At 42.2% G+C, this 17,908-nt stretch overlaps 1 protein-coding gene across 1 annotated transcript in view; it reads right to left on the bottom strand.

Annotated features, from left to right (window-relative positions):
* Positions 1-15,831, bottom strand: part of cdh2 (cadherin 2, type 1, N-cadherin (neuronal)) — a 61,502-nt gene extending 45,671 nt beyond the window's left edge. The window contains exons 1-2 of the mRNA XM_030402088.1: positions 15,453-15,831; positions 13,572-13,680 (exon numbers count right to left, since the gene is read on the bottom strand). Of these exons, the coding sequence (XP_030257948.1) occupies positions 13,572-13,680; positions 15,453-15,512 (169 nt within the window). The 5' untranslated portion in view covers positions 15,513-15,831. The remainder of the gene's footprint in view (positions 1-13,571; positions 13,681-15,452) is intronic.
* Between the last annotated feature and the right edge of the window lie 2,077 nt (positions 15,832-17,908).

Genomic DNA, 17,908 nt, shown 5'->3' with positions numbered 1-17,908 from the left:
CTCCGCACATAAATTACTCTTCTTATGCCCTTCCTCCCATTACTGCTCAGTGTTTACAGCATAAAGAGTAAAGAAAGAAAGTGGAGGAGCCAGCCACACATCTTTAATGTGTTAGGCCACTCTTAAAAACAGTTATGTCGGCGCTAACTCATAACACATGTGCCAACATTTGCTTTGCTCCAAGCCACAGTCAGGAAGCTGCGGCAACCCCACTCTCAGTGGCCCTCCTCTCATTCTGTCTCTCTATGTCTCATTTCTGTCTGTCTCTCTCATATGGGAGGAGTGTAAAAGCTCTGCCCAGCTGTCGCATTTTTGAGCAGATGAAACCCGCTCTGACGGGCAGAGCACATGCCAATCCCCACTTATCCCACACAGAATGGAGTTTAACAGTGGTGCACAGCTGCCTGTGTGCACATGCTTAGACCCCTCGGTGGTCTGGTGGAAGGCACGATAAGCGGCTAAGGAACCATCGTCGCCCCGTGTGGCATGCTGAGAATGGATTTAAAGGAAGTGGGGGACAGAGAAAGACATGGAAATGGAGAGAGACTGTGGGAGAGAAAGGGGCTGAAGAGGAAAAAAACGTATCCAGTATCTGGGCCGCCTTATTTCAAACAGACACAAATCAATGGTAGTGCAATTGCATTTTCCAAGCGCACTGTAGACGGAGCAATAAATGAAGGCCAGGGATCAGAGGATAGTTTGAGGAGAGGCTCGACACTGCATTGGCTCTTTCATACAACACTATTCCAGCTGTCAGCAGGGTCCTACACCTACTGCTTCATTCATGCAAACCCTTTAATGCGTGCAACAACCCGGTTCATAAGGTGCTCAGCATGAGAGAGAAAGAGAAAGATAGAGGTTGTTAGTGTGACTACTATTAAAAGCACCAACACCAACACTATTTTGCTGTGAGACAGTACTGATTATATTTTGTGGTGTAAAATGTGGATGAATCATCACATGAGGATCTGTTGCACGCATTAAATATTAGTTTACATAGTTGTGCTTTAGTTCCGAGCCCATGGATTCAACACTATGAATAATTGGTTATGTTCAAGTCTGAAGCCATAAAAATGTGACACCATTGGTATGCTCGGATGTTTTATATCCGGAGCACAATGTCTCAAACACAAAAGTGGATTTCAACGTACTCCATCTTGTACCATCAAATATCTATTACTGAAAAGCCACAGATCGCTTCCAAACATCAACATATAGGCTCCTGTGGGTAATAAATCTTTTTTTCTCTCTTTAGATTGTTTTTATGTCTGAGAAAAAAAGACCAAAAAGCACTGCTTCAATTTATTCTAATTCAGAGGACAAGATGTGTGACTACCTTTGCAGTCAAAAAGAAAAAATGTAAGATGCACCATCATAGCTCATGAATAAATATTATCTTTCAATCAACTGTCGGATCTTTCAACAGATTTATAAAAGAACAATGTGTGTCAGTGTTGTCCACTCCAGTCGGAGCACAGATTAAGCCTCGTAAATGCAGAACAAAGCCTCGTATGTGTCTTTTGACCTCAGCTCTTCTCGACAACACATTCTTGCTAGGACAGAGGGGAAACATTCAAATGGGTTCGCCATAGTTGTTTTTCCGCTATTTATCCAATAAGAAGACAAGCTGTGTGCGTGTGTGTGTGTTTGTGTGCTTGGGGGGGTGGGGGAGTTGCTTTGAACAAACACCAAACACTGAAGTAATAATGCCACGTCAACCTGATGGTTTATGTTCTTGGCAAGGCATCCACAGCATACTTTATTCAGGACTGAAGAGGTTCTTTGTTGTTCCTCTAAAGTTTATCTATTACTTGATTTAACTGCAGTATCTGTCAAATTTCTAACACATTACTGTCCCTAAAAGGTTTCTCTAGGTTCCAGGAATGAATAATGGCTAATGGCTTATCCTCCATCCATTTTTTGACTAAAAATATCTAATGAATCGCTAATGGACTACAGGGGGCAGCGGCGTTGTACATACTCGAACTTTCTTATTGACAGCTTTATCAACCACTGACAGGGTTAGATTTAAATTACATCCTACATCAGAGAGAAATGGTATGAACATGTAAAATAGAAGCCATGTCATTTTTCTGTCAGAAGCTCCTGTAACCACAGCAACACTTGTGCAGAAATTGTGCCAACACAAGCTATCTGAAGTGTTTTTTCAGCTTGCCTTGATTGCTCAAACAACCAAAAGGTGTGATTTTATCCATCAGGTTGTACTAAACCGACAGTGACTTCATGTGCTTTTCCTCCTGACAAATTTAGTGCCTTTACGGAAAGTGCTGTATAAAGTGCAGCATTTGGTCCCAGACCACAAAATGGCCCACGATGGGAGCAGCACCAGTGGAAAGGCAGCGCCTGGGTTGAAAATGTGAGGATGTTACATCACATCTCTGTCTCTGTGAGTAACTGCCATCTTGCGTGGAAAAAGGGCAGCTCACACCTCAAAGAAGAAGGAAGATGGTGTAAAAAACAAAAGGCTAGCTGTACTGTTATGTTTGCCAACTTACAGTTGTCCAATGACTTTACAGTACATATTGCGTGATTAAAAAAAAAAAATACAACCTTAAATTTAGCTGAACATGCTTTAAGCTTTCACCAAAGATTGTTGCGATACTAGAATTTTAAAATTCAATAAAATGCTAGCATAAAAAAAGTGATACTCGGTACCTCTTTCAATACCATGGCACAAAAAAAGGAAATATGATATATATTATTATTTTTTAATAAAAACCTTCACATGGTGCTGGTACAAAAACACATAGCAACATATTTGCAAGCATATTTTTAAAAGCTCTGGTACTTTCGATACTACCAAATGTGGATAAAGCATTGTTTTTAAAACGTGACACTGAAAAAGTATTAAAGCCTTACATTCACTTTGTTTTTTCAGTATTTCATGGTCACCCTCAAACTGAACTGTGTGTGAACCTCGGCTTCATAGTGACATCCGTATTTGGCTCCACTGTGATCATACCCTGACTGCATGTTTCCCCCCCCCATCAGCTGGCACCCACTTGTCTACGGTCCCTGCTCAAGGTAAGCTTTTGCGATACGGAGCTTTTCAGGTTCAAAATAACCCTCCTACTCATACGTACTGCTGTTGCCCACAGGCAGAGATAATGTTTTTTTCCCATTTTGCACACACTGTACATTTTAATAAGTAGTCCACCTGAACACACAAATAAGTCCCCTTAAAAACACAAGTGCGCATCGCATTTACAACCAGCACTTTCATGCATGCAACATTCTCATGCATTAGTCCCTTTACCTAATCCTCTGGCTATCTCACTGCAAATAAACAAACACTTGAAATATTCAACAAGCTCCTCTAAATTAATACTGCAGAGGATGGCTGAAGCAGCATCAGTGATTCTGTCTCTGTTCTTGCTCTCTAAATGAGGTTACAGCAAAGCCTACTTGGAATATCTGAGGGGTATGTATGAGTGGTACAAATGTACAATATTAAAAATGTCCTTTAAGTTGGACCTCATTGGGGACGTCCTCTAATAGCAAAAACACATTAATGGTACAAGTTCTCTGTTTTCATCTACTGCTTATTTCCACAGGGATATGATTGTGGTCCTATGTACAAACAATGCATCAGGCGGAGATAAGCTTCTCCAGAGTCAATAAAAATGGTTTTAGTTGAACCCCATAAGGGACCGGGTATGATTATAAACACAAGTAGTGGAGCTGGAAAAATAACATCATAGCATGTTGATCCAATATAAATGCATGCCTCCCCTGCCTCCCACCAGGTTTTACAGACTGGGAGCTCTGAGGGAGGACTGGGCTGGAATAACATGCGCTCAATCTTCTCTGTCCACGGCTGTTTCTCCGCAGTCCACACAGCATTCTTTGCATGCTTCGTTTTATTCAAATGCTTCTCTGCCTGTTCGGCTTTCCTCCTTTGTCTCACAGCCACAAATGTTACAAGTAAATCACAAGCAAAGACCCGCAAAGACAAAGAGATTTGTGAGAGAAATAAAACTGCGAAAGTCTTGTCAAGCAGTTTAAATCGCCTTTGCAGAAAAAAAAACTTTGATTAGGGATTCTGAGTCCACAAAATCCTTCATCTGATAATAATGACCTCAGTTCAAGATGTGCTGCTGTAATGTGTTTTGTGCTCCAAGTGTTAATCCTTCAGGCATTTCACGCACTGCACCCTGATCTCTTCCAGACACATTCAAGGGAGCATTACGATTCTGTGTAAGTCCTGCTGTATGTGCTCTCAATTTCTACTTCAGCAGCAGACAATTGGTCAAACAGTGTTAAAAAAAAAGAAGTAATGATTTAAAAATAAGGGAAAAACTGGAGGATAATGTTGCCCCCTAGGTTTGATTCAAAGCCCAGCTCTTTAATAAGCCCAATTCGTTTTCCTCCTGGATCTGGCTCCCTCTATCACTAGTGACAGGCGTGAAAGGTCAATAACCTTGGCTCATACCCCTCATATGGTTAGCAATGCCATAAATTAATGGTTGAGGCCCGTTATTCCAAACTCTTCAAGTCAGCCGAAGGAAGCTTATCTTCTACAAAGGTCACAGTGCTTAGAACACTTAGTGTGAGACTGAAGGGCTGACACAGGACCTATATAAAGTTGAATGTATTGCACTCCGGTGGAATCAGATGGACGGTAGGTGGGATGCTGGTAAGCTTTTGTAAACCTCTGTTACTGCTGCCAATCTTACAGTGTCCACTGTGTTATTATGAGATGAAATACAAAACTCATTAGATGGGGCTTTGGCCTTTCTGAGGGTTTACAGAATGATGTTATGGTTTTTATTCAACACTATTCTTTATATTTACACTGAATCAAATAGCTCTCTGGAGTGAGGGGAGTGATTTGCTTTATTTATCATTTTTGAGAAAATAGGCACACTTCTGCACTGTAATGTAGCCGTGCAAAAAGTTTTACCTTGAAAGTTTATGTTGAGACTACTTTTCTCCTCTAAACACCAGGAGATTAGACCCTCCAGGCAGCAGGGATTTTCTGGTTTGTTTTTACGACCTTGACAGCTTCATCACATTAGACAAACTTGTTGTGCTCCCTTCTAATACTGCAACCAAGACTGTGTTTGCAATGTGCTTTTGACATCTTCTAATCTCAAAGTTTTCAAAGGAATGTTAACATAATTTGTTAAACATGTTTTAGTCAGAACTGGATTTGATTGAATAAATGTACTTCCTCTTCTCTTCTCTGAATTTGCAATTCAGGCAGAAATTAGGAGTGTTTGGCTTAATGCAACGGATCTCCTGATAATCCAAACACAGCAAAATCATTGTCAAGTGCGAATGAGATTTCAGTTATGAATGTAAATATTGATTTTATTACAATTAATCATGCAGCTCTAATGGACAGCGGCTGCCAGCTCACAACCTCACACAAGCACATTCTACCTGCCAAGAATAAAATGGCAGAAGGCCAAAAAAAGGAGAAACTAGTGAAGAAATATAAACGATTGAGGGTTAAGAGACCAAGATATTTTATTTGGGACTTGGATAAAACTATAGATTTAAAAAATATGATTATCTGACTTACATTTGTCAGATTACGAGAGGCAGAACTCCACTGGGATGGCTGTGCTGCTCTAACTTTTGATTGATTTATTCTAAAAAATGTTTACCAAGATATAAGCTACAAGAGCTGAAAAGTATAATGATTTAAAAAGTTAAAAATCTGTTGAAACTGTCTTGCTGACAGTTGCTCAGACACTGTTTATAATCTCTTGATTTAGTACAACTTGATTAAAGAACATAGCCACTTCTACCAACTGATTTTCATTCATTTTGCTTACAACTTCAGGCAGAAAAGTAATTTAAAGAGAAATACAAATCAAAATAACACTAAAACAAGCAATATGGATTTGTCCTAGCTGCCCCATTGGTGCTGATTTTGTCAAACACATAAGGTTATTTTATGCAAGCTAGACACAAAATGTTTGGAGAATTTAGCAGACCTTCATCTTGTAGCAGCAGTTATACCCTTGAGTGAGACTCTACCCCCCTGCAGCCCATCCTGCTGAGCATGCAGTGCTACAGGAAATAAAGTGGCGACATGCTGCACGCTCTTTAATGCCTCGGTAAATATCGACAGAGGCAGAGATAATATAAACTCAGACAACGCAGGCCGCAGAGCGGTATGTTGCTCACTGCCACAGTGTGCGCTCAAATGGATGCAAGAAATTGCTGCAGGTCAATCATAATATCCGCGTGGTGATGGCAGACACTGGAGTCAGCAAGGTTTGGTGACAGTAGATCACTTGAGACAACTAATATGGTGGACTACATATGCTTATCTGATGAGCAAACGGTTTGGGCAGGGGAGGGGGGGGATGGGAGGCAATGTTCCCAACCACCAATCCAATCAAGATTAAAGTAACAGATTTATTAACTACAGATGAAAGTAATGATGTTCTTTATTTTGTAAGACAAGCAAGAAAAAAACAGAAATAACTCTCAGCCTGCAAGGTCCTGAAATTATGTGATCAATCAGCAGTGAATGGGACTTTACTCATTTCCTGTCTCCTGATGAGCATGGATACACTGAGCACATGTTAGAGTCCAACAGACTTCACAAGCTACACAAAACCTCAGCCATCTATCATATATATTACCAACACCACTAAAATCCCACATCACACTCATGACTGAAGTCACTGAGCAACCAAGGTCACTCCGAGAAACAAACTGAGTCGGAGAATAAAAGACTAAATGCTACACTACTGTCCTTGCGTTACTCAATTAAGTCACATCAATCATTGTATAGAGCCAAGGGAGCTCCTCCATCTTAAAGCTCACATGCGGAAGCGGGGGAAGGGGGGGAAAGGGAAGGGAGTGGTGGAGGTGGTGGAGCCTTGGATAAAAGGAGAGTGTCACGGGATACGACCTAGCGACTCATCAGCGGCTAGTATCCAGAGAGGCGCTGGTGCGTTGAAATTGAAGCTGGAACACAATAGTTGGCGTTGCCCGCAGGAGGTAGACGTCTCTTCCCAGGCAGGATATTGGCCTTTGTGAACATGGTTACAGTATCTGGGTCAATTAACGTGTCCCTGCTTCAAATTTCTCTTTTGTTGTCAGAGGAATAATAGTGTGCCAATTCATGTAGCCTCTTGAACGCAGCATGGGGTCTGAGTATGCTAGCAATGTGTGTCACTTGCATACAGGAAAAGGCTAAACACAAGACTAGTTCTGTTTCTATTTTCTACATTTGCTCATACTGTCTCATTAATATATTCATTTGAGTATTAGCTTCCCAGTTTGACCCTGTGCACAAAGACGCTGTGTCTGCCTGCCTGCCTGTCGTTCAGTGATGTATCTACATCCGGGCAGCCAGTGAATGCACTCCTGTCTCAAAGCAAAAAAAACCCTAAACGTATCTACGTACGAACAAAAGATTTAACCAGAGAGAGAGACAGTAGTGAGGACCGGGAGTGGCTTCCCTTCACATGCCTGCTGAAGGAAACATGAGAAGCTGAGGCTCTCTATACTCTCATATACCTTAACATTATGACAAAAAAAAAAAAAACAAGCACGTGTGAGAGAAAAACTGAGGGCAAAATCGAACTGTGCTATTGCAAAATAAACAGCTGGGGCAACACTGCAAACAGAGCTTTCTTTGTAGAGACAGGATCTGTGAGAGAGATATGGAGTTGTTTGCTCTGCCAGCCAAAAAAGGCTGTCCCACTGAAGAAAAATGGCACTGAAATCCACAAATCAGTCCCTAGAACAGTAAACAGTCCACTCCATAGTGCTGATGTATTGTCTTCTAGGTGCAAGCTGGCATTTTCTTTTCCACACTGGTTCTAGCATTTCACTTGTGAAAAATAACACTAGCCTAGTTATAAGAAGGCATATATGCAGAAAGTCAGGTCAATACAGCTATTTATATACGGCCTCATTAAATAGCGGGGTCATCTTTTCCACTTCCTGGGTGTTCTTCACATTAAATAAAACACATCAGAACTAGTGTCCACACCGCAGTCGCTAAAAAAGACCCCAGGTTCCTCTCATGTTAGAACAAACAGGAAATAATTGTTTTAGAAGGAAAAATAAATCTTTTCTCTTTTGACAGTCTTTTGGATGGAAGCACACACATCAATTTTAAAACCTTAGTAATACCGCATCATGGATGGAGGGGCCCAGGTGTGATCTAGAACCAAATAACCTATAAAATCCTTCTACCCTTCACATGACTGTGTGACAGGTGCAGTACAATGAAAAGGTCTGCTTTTCAGATCTGTATTCAGTCCCGGTAGATCATGACAAACAATAAAATTTTGATTTAGCAAATCTAGTTACCCGCAACCTTGTGAAAAACAGATGACAGTGTGCATTTAACACTGTCAGATTATACAGCATGGTCTGACAGTCATACCTTGCACTGAAAGAGGTAGTCTGGGTCAACTGGCTTTCACCAACAGCTAGTTATAGAGGCCTCTGTTACCAGGAGCCGCCTGTACATTTCTAAAAGCCGTCTGCGTTGAAGAGGCTAATTATATGCCAAGGACAAACCCCCCACACGCTCACACAGGCAAGAGAGGGACACCTTAACTACTGCCCAATGTCAGAGCCACACACTGTTAGGTGCCAATAGCAAAGGGCAGGGCCTGTAGCTGATAAGAGCGATATGAACAGAGGTGATGAGAAACCATCAGGACTGCGTCAGTCCTACTTTATCTACATTTAGGCACTGTTCAAGTACCTGTCTGCCTCCAAATATGTAGAAATTATTTTCAGCCTACCCTTTGTTTAGATTAAGAACTTGCAGCCTAAAAAAGGTCAGACATAAATAAAATATGCTCTATCCTGTCGTGCCACCCAGCAGGCTCGGAAAAGCACACCCACAAATTAGCCACAGATGGCCGCTCTAGCTTTAATAAGCCAACATTGTTTCTTATTTTTTACGATATAGCCTGAGGACTGCAACAGAGCTGTGAGCTTCTGACAAATGGCTACCACTAGCCCTCGACCAACTCTGCTTCCTTGTTATACTGTAGGCAAACCATACACCGCCAAGATTCAATCTGCCGTCACAATATGTAGTGGTTATCTAGGCCGTGGTGCTCCCAGGAAGAAAATAAAGGACAGTGACTGGGAGATGAAAATACATTTATGCAGGGCTGATAACAATAAAGAATAAAACTAATTCATGCCCAACCCGCCAGTGATGCTTTAGCTGGGAATTGGAGCGCAGCCTTCATTACAACATATTGATCAGTGCAAACAAAGACCCTGGATTTATTGATCCACTTCCAGAAAAAAAAGAGGGGGTTGGAAGCAATGAACTGCTCTTTCGGACAATCTTACAGTGAAACTGCTGCCTTAGCTTATAAAAATAAAAGGACAGCTGGAGTTTGATTCCTGACAAAAAAAAAAAGATGGTCATGGGGTACCTTGATGTCCCACAGCAACAAAGAGAATATGTAAAACACACAGCAGGCACGATACGATTAAAGAGGAGGAGCTTGACATGGTCTCAATTTGCTCTGTATTTTTTTTCTCATCTGCTGCATGATGGGTCCGCTGTGCTCATGGATCTCAACTTCAACAGGGATTTGAATAGTAAGAAAGTCATGTCTGGCTATTGAATTATTCAGCATTGGCACAGACATCAATGCGGACCTCATACACCTCAAACATAAAGATCTGAACGTCAGACGCTCCTTTTTCTGACACCGTGGGCATCGGCAAAATTTCTGTTCCCGCCGATTTCATCAACCTATACTGCATATTTCAATAAAAAACAGCTATATAAAAATTCTGCAATGCTCCAGGGACAGTCCCTTATAGCCCTCAGCCATACCACAAGGGCCATTATCGTCATTTACTGTACATCGTGCTGCTAGAGGAAAATGACTAACAAACTTCATATGCAGACTGCGAACCCTGGGGTTTAGAAATGCGTCTTTCTCAACTGATGAATGATCGACATCGTAGGTCAAAAAAACAAGAGGCGGGGGTGTTGTGCATTTGCTGCCTCCCTGGTGACGGGTCAGGACCTCTTTGGCTGGTCTTACATTCATCTACACCTCACCAGGAAACCCCCACCAGCCTCGACCCGTATCAGTGCGCAGGAAAAAGAGTATTTTGCCGAGTACTTCGTCCAGTTTACAGGAGAGGGTCGAGCGGGGTCACGTCTCACCAAACACGGGGGCCCCTTAAACACATCTGAGTGGCCCCGGCTGTACCCAGGGCCATCAGAATGTTAACAGAGCGCAGAAAACCAGAACAACATGAAAAAAAATGGGTTCAGCCGGTGCAAAATTCAGGATTTGCAAAAACAATGTTTTTCTTGTCAAAAGGGTGAAATTTTGTTTGTTTAAAAAGGTTTGCCTTGCACAAACACAGCAATGAGAGATAATTATACTTGATGATAGATTAAGTGTAGATTCTCAGATGTATTTAGAGCCCGAGAGAGCTTTTCAGTTTGTGTTCTCATTGCTGACGTTGACATTAATTGCTTCAATCACATTATTAAACTGGTCAACTGTAAATCCCTCCCCCTAACTCATCCCTGGAGCCACCTCACTGGGCCCTCTTGACACGCTCACATTTAAAGCACTTGAACCGAAGCTAAAGCAGGCTATATACATAACTTCTCTTTCATCACCAGAGCTCGCATAATTGTCAAGAAAAAAAGGAAGTAAAACACAAGGCTGTGGGGGTGGAGGCAAGAAAAATGAAAGCAGAATAGATGGTTGGGGGTAGGGATGGCAGAACAGCAGCATAAGAGACTGTATTAAGCTCAATTAGGCTTTTGGGCTTTTCATTAACCCAGTTTTTAGGGAGGGAAACCTCTGCTGAATAATGCTGCGACTGACTCACTTTGCAACCCTGCTTTAAAGGCCTCATCTGGAGAAAACTGCACAATGTGTGTCAGCTCTCCAAAGCCACCAGAATTCCATTAGACACCCAGGGGCAAACCACCCGCAGCCGCAGCCTACCTGAAATTAAATGCAATTTAGTAAAACAAGTCAGCTTATCAAGAAACTAAACAAGATAAGAGGAAACACTGCGCATATGTTTAAAGACTCCAGCTGCACTCATCTCCAAGATAGTCTGATAATAAATAACCATGTTTGGTCATTTCTCTCCACTCAGGCCAGAGCAAATATTCCAACGTTAAAAGCAAGGTCATGTGGGCCCCAGAGGGTAGACAGTGGGTAACCTCCTAAGCCCTGTGTGGTTTTGTACCTGCAAACAATGAGCGTAACCTCCCTTGAATGGATCATTGGAGAAGAGTTCTTGTAGACAAATAATTGTCCTTCCTGGCGTTTCTCTGTGCTGCTCTGCCAAGCAAGTTTGACGTAATGCATTTTAGCAAACCTATTGAAAATCAATGGGGCATCACTTGGCCAGCCAACAGTTAACGTCCAAGTTTACGCCCCTGTAATGTGATTAAATCTTACAATCAAATCGCTGCATTAACTGGACGGCCACAAATGGCGTCATCAAGTCCACAGGATGTCTTCAATTTGGCGCATACAATGTCGTCTGATTACATGTCAACAACCACCATTTCCCGGTTTAACAGACCTCAGGATGTGTATTCTCTTGATCAGTAACAAAGAACAGACTGCAATTACATGAGACAAGATAGCTAACAGCTCAACCCCCGCTGCATCTCGTGAACATGCTGGGGTCAAAAGCAATACAATATGAGCAAAGGACTCATATTACTGACACCTTACACAATGTACTGAATTACACAGACATTAAAGCAGATCTTCCAACCAATAACTTAACGAGAGGTTACTGGAATAAGCCGACTGGTTTATTTATAGCAAAAACCTGTGTTCAGACTTTCAGGGAAGGTTAACAAAATGACTCATCACGATTCACTCAATGCCTTTCTGTTCATTATCTGTGGCCTTTCTGGGCTCAATTGGCTAAGTTAATGGAATGCATGGAAACGTAAACCATTATTCAGCTACATGCAGCTATGGAAACATCAATTTGAAAAGAAGAAAAAAAACAGCTTCAGGTCAAAAACAATATCCCAAACAGCATGGTGAAAGCAAAGTTGAAAAACTTGGGGCATACTCTCCACACTGTGGGGGCTTTGTCTTTCAAAACATGCCACAGGAGCTTTTCATTAGAGAATGCAGTTTCATTAACATCATCCCACGCTGCTGAGCCCTGCTGCATTACAATGACACAGGAGTGCCCCTCTCCGTCAAGGAAATCTCCACAGAGCAACAGCTCGCTGGGGGAAGGGAAGGTAGAGAAAAGAGGAGAGGGGGTAGTGCAGGGTTGGGAGGGGGGGGGCAAACAAAAGGGAACCTGATTACCCCCGGTCACGGCTCATCCACGAGCCAACAGAGGGAAATCCATCACCTGCAGGATCAAACGGAAACTTGTGCACAAGGTAAAGCCCAGTGAAAGCTGTACCCACCCATCTAAACACTCTCTTCCTTTTCTCTTTTCTTCTCTTGTCATTGCTACCACCCCACCACCACCTCTCTGACTCACTCCAACAGCAGCGTGCAAGTTATAGGCACACACTGTGAAATCCAACACAAGTGAGAATGTTTTCTGGTCCAAATGACCTCAAGGCTCTCACCTCTCTAATGGCACACTGGTGATATATTCCAGTTTTTATTACCGTCTGTGGGCCTGCTTACTGCTTCACAGTAGCTGCATCCTCACTTTGCCTATATTAAACTCCATAGAGGCCATATTGGTCATGCCTTCTGCAATATAATGGACTGCTGGGGAAAAAAAAAATCATTATTTTTCACTTTCTTGTTTGCACCAGGTTATATGTTGGAAAAAATACAAACCTAACAACAGCTGGGTTTCTCACAGAAGGAGAGAAAGAACGAGCTTGAATTGCTGTTATTACCGAAATTGAGTGGACACAATGCCATTTAATTCTTGCAGGAACCTTTAGGCACGTGTTGGAAAGAAATTCTTCCTGCATATGGTTTAAATCTGTACTGAAGTGATATCAAATAAAGGCAAGACAATTGCAAGATAATGGCAAATGACGATGGAAAACAATTCAGTTTATCAGCAGAAGGCATTGAATGTTTAACAGCAAGGCTATTTGTCTGATTAAAGTTGCAAGTATTCAAATCTGTGTGTAATTGATTTTTATTCATTGCAACAAGAAGTGCCCCCAGTGCAATCAACAAAGTTTGCCTAATTCTAATGACAAAGCCAGCTAGTTATTATTCGTCTCAACAGAAATGCAAATTACAAACAACACTAACTGCTTCGCCTCAATATATGACCAAGCACTTAAGGAACAATCTGCTTATATTCCGTGTCTTCTGTTAAAGAAAACAGCATGCACACCGAGGGGACAGGAGCTACATAAAACTGAACCACATTTGATCTGGTTTACAAGACAAACTACACGACTTGCAATACCACACAGCCACACTGAAGCTAATTGTTTAAATATGTCAGGCTTGTTCTAAACCGCCCTGAAAAGTAACACATGGAGGCAAGCTTGAACAACTGATATGCATGCCGACAAGCGCACACACGCACACACTCAAACACAGACAAACAAGCATCCAGCACGGAACGGAGCGAGAAAATATTTCACCACTCACCGTTGAAAAGGGGCTGTCCTTTCTCTGTGATATCTGGCACCACAACCTTGTATACATCTTCAGAGAAGCCAGGCCTGCATGGTGGGGTGCCCCTGCCCTCTGCTGCAATCTGTAATGGTGGGGGGAAGCATGGGGGGGGCAATGAGTCATAAATCAACCTTCAAAAAATGCACTCTGTTGCCTCTAAAAACCTCTTGGTCACGTTCTGAAGTCCCCACAGTTGTACAAAAGCATCTGTTGTTTTTATAGCAGGGACCGCAATTAGGATAATGAGGCCAAAAGGGTTAAGCATTAGCCAAAAAGCATGGCTAGGCAAGAACAAGCTCCATTTGTCCCCCTGGAGGGGCCCAGGCACAGGGACGGGTTATGACCAACTCTCTACGTCGGCCCCCTCTGATCAACACACTACTCTGGACAAACACTCCACTTTGAAGTACAGGAACAAGGGAATAAAAAGTAAATGGCAACGATCCACTTTTGGGTGAATAAACAATGCTGGGAAAATGTCTGTGAGAAAGAAGAAATATAACAACCGCTGATTTCTAAAGAAACTGCGAGGCTAGGGCTGTGATCAATATTGTGCTTTTTAAAATGTATTTATTTATTTTTTTGCCACTTTTTGATAAAGGAAAAACTGCACCTCGGGGTGTCAACACAAAAGATTTGGGGGAGTAAAGGGGGGGGGGGGGTGCAAAAGGAAAGAAAAATCTGTGAATCACTGGAGCTGGCGCCCGCACAAGCCAGAGAGAAAATCACTAACAGTGAGAAATCACAAACAGAGCATAACAGAGGAAAACGCTCTGGTGTCCAGGCATGTCCAAAATATACTCCATCACACACACACACACACACACACACACACACACACACACACACACACAACACCCAGCATTGATTCAGCTCCCAGGAACAGGAGGCCTGGCTGGCCCTTATTTCTTTGCATGCACTCTCAAAAGAATGTAAAACGAGAGGAGTGCTGCTGAAAAAGAGCATTGTGGGTATCCGTGCCACTTGCCATTCTTAATCAGAGGAATTTAAATGGAAAAATGCTTGCAGACTGGAGGGGAGGGGGAGGAGGAGGAACAGAGCCAATCTAGCACGTTACAGCACTAGTAGGATGTACATTTATATAAATAAAAGTGTGAACACAGAGACGCCTAACGCTTCACAACAATTATTTCGGCCGCTTAACGCGTGGCTGCTGTTCTCTCACAGTTCCGTTTCCCACAGAAACACACACATACAATCATTCTCAGGAGTGTCATATTCACTGTTACATATTGAGCTGTACATCATACACATATATATGTGTGTTTTTTCTTTATGATAAGCTACTTCCCATTGTTGCTCTTTAAAAAGGAGACAATTAGCACGCATGGTGGACGGGGGACACGCTGCAGTAATCTACATAAATATTAAAACCTAAACTAAATATAACCAAGTGCGAGAGAACTGGGTTAATGTTATCCCCAACTTTCAGACAATAAAATATTCAGCCATTTGAACTCTTAAACCGAGGCTACGTCACCGCAGAATATTTGAATTCTCTCATCTTAAATGATTAACCCGTTGGTTCTAACGTCCGCGCGCAGTTAAGCTAGCATCTCCCGGAGAGAAAACCGTTAGCCAGGCACCTTAAATGGCGTAACTAGTCTAAGCTAGTTGAGGGGGGGAGTCCGCGCTACAGACCCACTTTATGGTGAATTTATGCGGCATTCGCGTCCACTGTTCCCCATGTAAAGTGGAAAGGGGGGAGGGAAGGCTAGCTCGCAACTCAGCGAACATCATCTCCACACCAACAACATGTCACCTTTTTTTTTAAAAAAAAGAAAAAAGTGTCCGGCGCAAACTCCCGGAGCAAATAAATAAAATCACATTTACCTGCAGTCCTGCCAAGACCGCCAGCAGGAACAGACCGCTGCCCTCGTGTAGTGAGTACATTTGTACGCCTCGGCTCGCTTTAATTCCCAACCCCACTGCGAGAGTCGGAATCCGTGTACGAAGGAGGACAAAAAAAAGAAAACAAAGGGAGGAAAAAAAATAAAAAATGGTGAAAAAAAAAATATCCGTCTGGCTCAAGTGAGAAAAAAAAAGAAAGGATTCCCCTCTCTCTACGACAAAGGCAGGAGCAGCGGCAGGAGCGGTGGCGGCGGCGGCAGCATGTAAGCAGCCTCCTCCTCTATCTATCCGGTCTGTACTGAGGGAGAGCGGTGCCTGGTACTGAGGCTGCTGCTGCTCCCTCCCATCCAGTCCGACCGACACAAAAACCAAAAAAAAAAACACACAGAGCCCCGGCCACTAGTCTGTAAAACCGCCCATCTCACTGTCTCTCCCTACTGGTCACATTGCCAATTTCACTGCTGGGACAAATGCTGGGGCTCCCCTTAATGTTAACCAGCATCCCACCCAAATGACAAGAGTATTGTAGTGTTCACACGTGATTATGCTCACGGCACAGTGTGTGGTAGTTAGTGGTGGCCCCGTCTTACATTGTGGGATTTATTTGTTATTGTGTGTTTCGACATGTAAATAGCAGCCTACTCAAATCTTTTACTTTACTCTTTTTCTGCACTCAAAATGTGATTTGAGTGAAAATATAACATTCAAAATACACCTTAAGTGGCAGAAGTAGGGATATTGGCATATTATAGCATTTTCAGTTATTATCTGAATCTCCAAACATAGTGCGACACATCTCTGTTGACTTTTATTGCATAGCCACACACATATGCACCCATACCCCAATATCCATGACAAATGTGTTAGTAATTTGTGATGTATTATGGGTACTACATTATCACTTTCATGTTGCAACAGGCAAAAGTGAGGCTGCTTTATATGCCGCTGGGTAGATTACAGTGATCAATTACAGTCATTCAGAATACATCATGATTTATCAGTTGATTTGGCATATTTTGATACACAATTTTGGGGGTGATACTGTTATTAGAAAGGAAATGTATGCATTTCTTTCTGATGATCTCTAAAATATCACACTTTTGATAAAGATATGTAGCAGAGGTAGGATATTTTACAGTTAATTATATAGATAATTATTAACAATACAGTTTAATGTTAACCTTATTGTTTAAAATGACACCACTGCACTGAAACAGTAAACTGGCTGAGTAATTGTTAATTATAAATTTTTCTGCATTCTTAATTAAAGAACAATAAATTATCCGCATGTATCATATAAGCCAATGCGATATACTGTTGAAAGTCCGATATCGGCCAATAACATAGGTCAAATGATATATCCATCTGGTGGTAGCTAATATTTTTAATCGGCAAAGAAACTGATGTTATCAAATTAATGCAGTGGAGTAAAAAATACAGTATTTCCCTCTCATATGTAGTAATGAAAATACCCAACTAAAGTAAGAATACCTCAAAAATCATCACACTTAAAGGTCCGGTGTGTATGTTTTGAAGGGATTTATGGTCAAAAATGTTATATTTATCATGGGACTAATGCCAAATATTCACAATTATGTTTTTCATTAGCGTAATATGACGTCCCTGGTTGCTTGCCATGTTTCTACAGTAGCCCAGAACGGACAAAACAAACAGTGGCTCTACAGAGGGCAGGGTGAGACGAAAGGGTATGCGGTTGGTCGTAATCTGCAACCTCACTGGGAGATGCTACAAAATCCTAAACACTGGACCTGAAGCACAGTCGGCTACTTGAGTAAAAAGGTGCTTAGTTAGTTTCCACCACTGTCTTTAATCTCTTGGGGTCTGTCATGTATTTCAAATGCAGCTGTGATACACGAAAACATACATGTCCATTTTTGAAATGGGATATTTGGCCTCGATCAATTCGAGCATAATTTGCAAGTTTTGTTGACTAACGAATGATAACGCTGTTGAATGAACTGAGGGTAAGTAACAGCCTACAACTGTTAATGTTCCTTCGCAATCATCAAAATGTAATCGATCAGCTGGACTGTTTATCTGGCTAGAAAAACCCCTAATGTTTGCAACCACGGATCGCTGCATCTTACATGCTGGAGTTTGTGGTACATAATAGGACAGACTTAAAGTGCAGCACAGCGCTGCTCACTTAACAGTGCCTCCCCCCCTCTTTCATACAACCCTCCCATCACGTTGCCCAAAATCAGATATGTTGAGCGCCATTAAAAATGTTTGCCCGTCCGAGCTCTCACGTCCCCCTCCGACACTTGTCAGCGAAAGTGACGCCTTGGAAAACATTGTTATTACTGTAGCTTCATCTATCTCGAACCGTCATCCTAAAAAATGCAGACCTGCTGATAAGGCGAGATAAGGCCGGAGCTGTCCTTCCAGCGAATTAGCACTCACAAGGCAGTGTGCCA

This window comes from Sparus aurata, chromosome 21, assembly GCF_900880675.1.
Source record: "Sparus aurata chromosome 21, fSpaAur1.1, whole genome shotgun sequence".
In the NCBI taxonomy this organism is placed as follows: Eukaryota; Metazoa; Chordata; class Actinopteri; order Spariformes; family Sparidae; genus Sparus; species Sparus aurata.
This window is presented reverse-complemented; position numbering and strand designations above follow the sequence as displayed.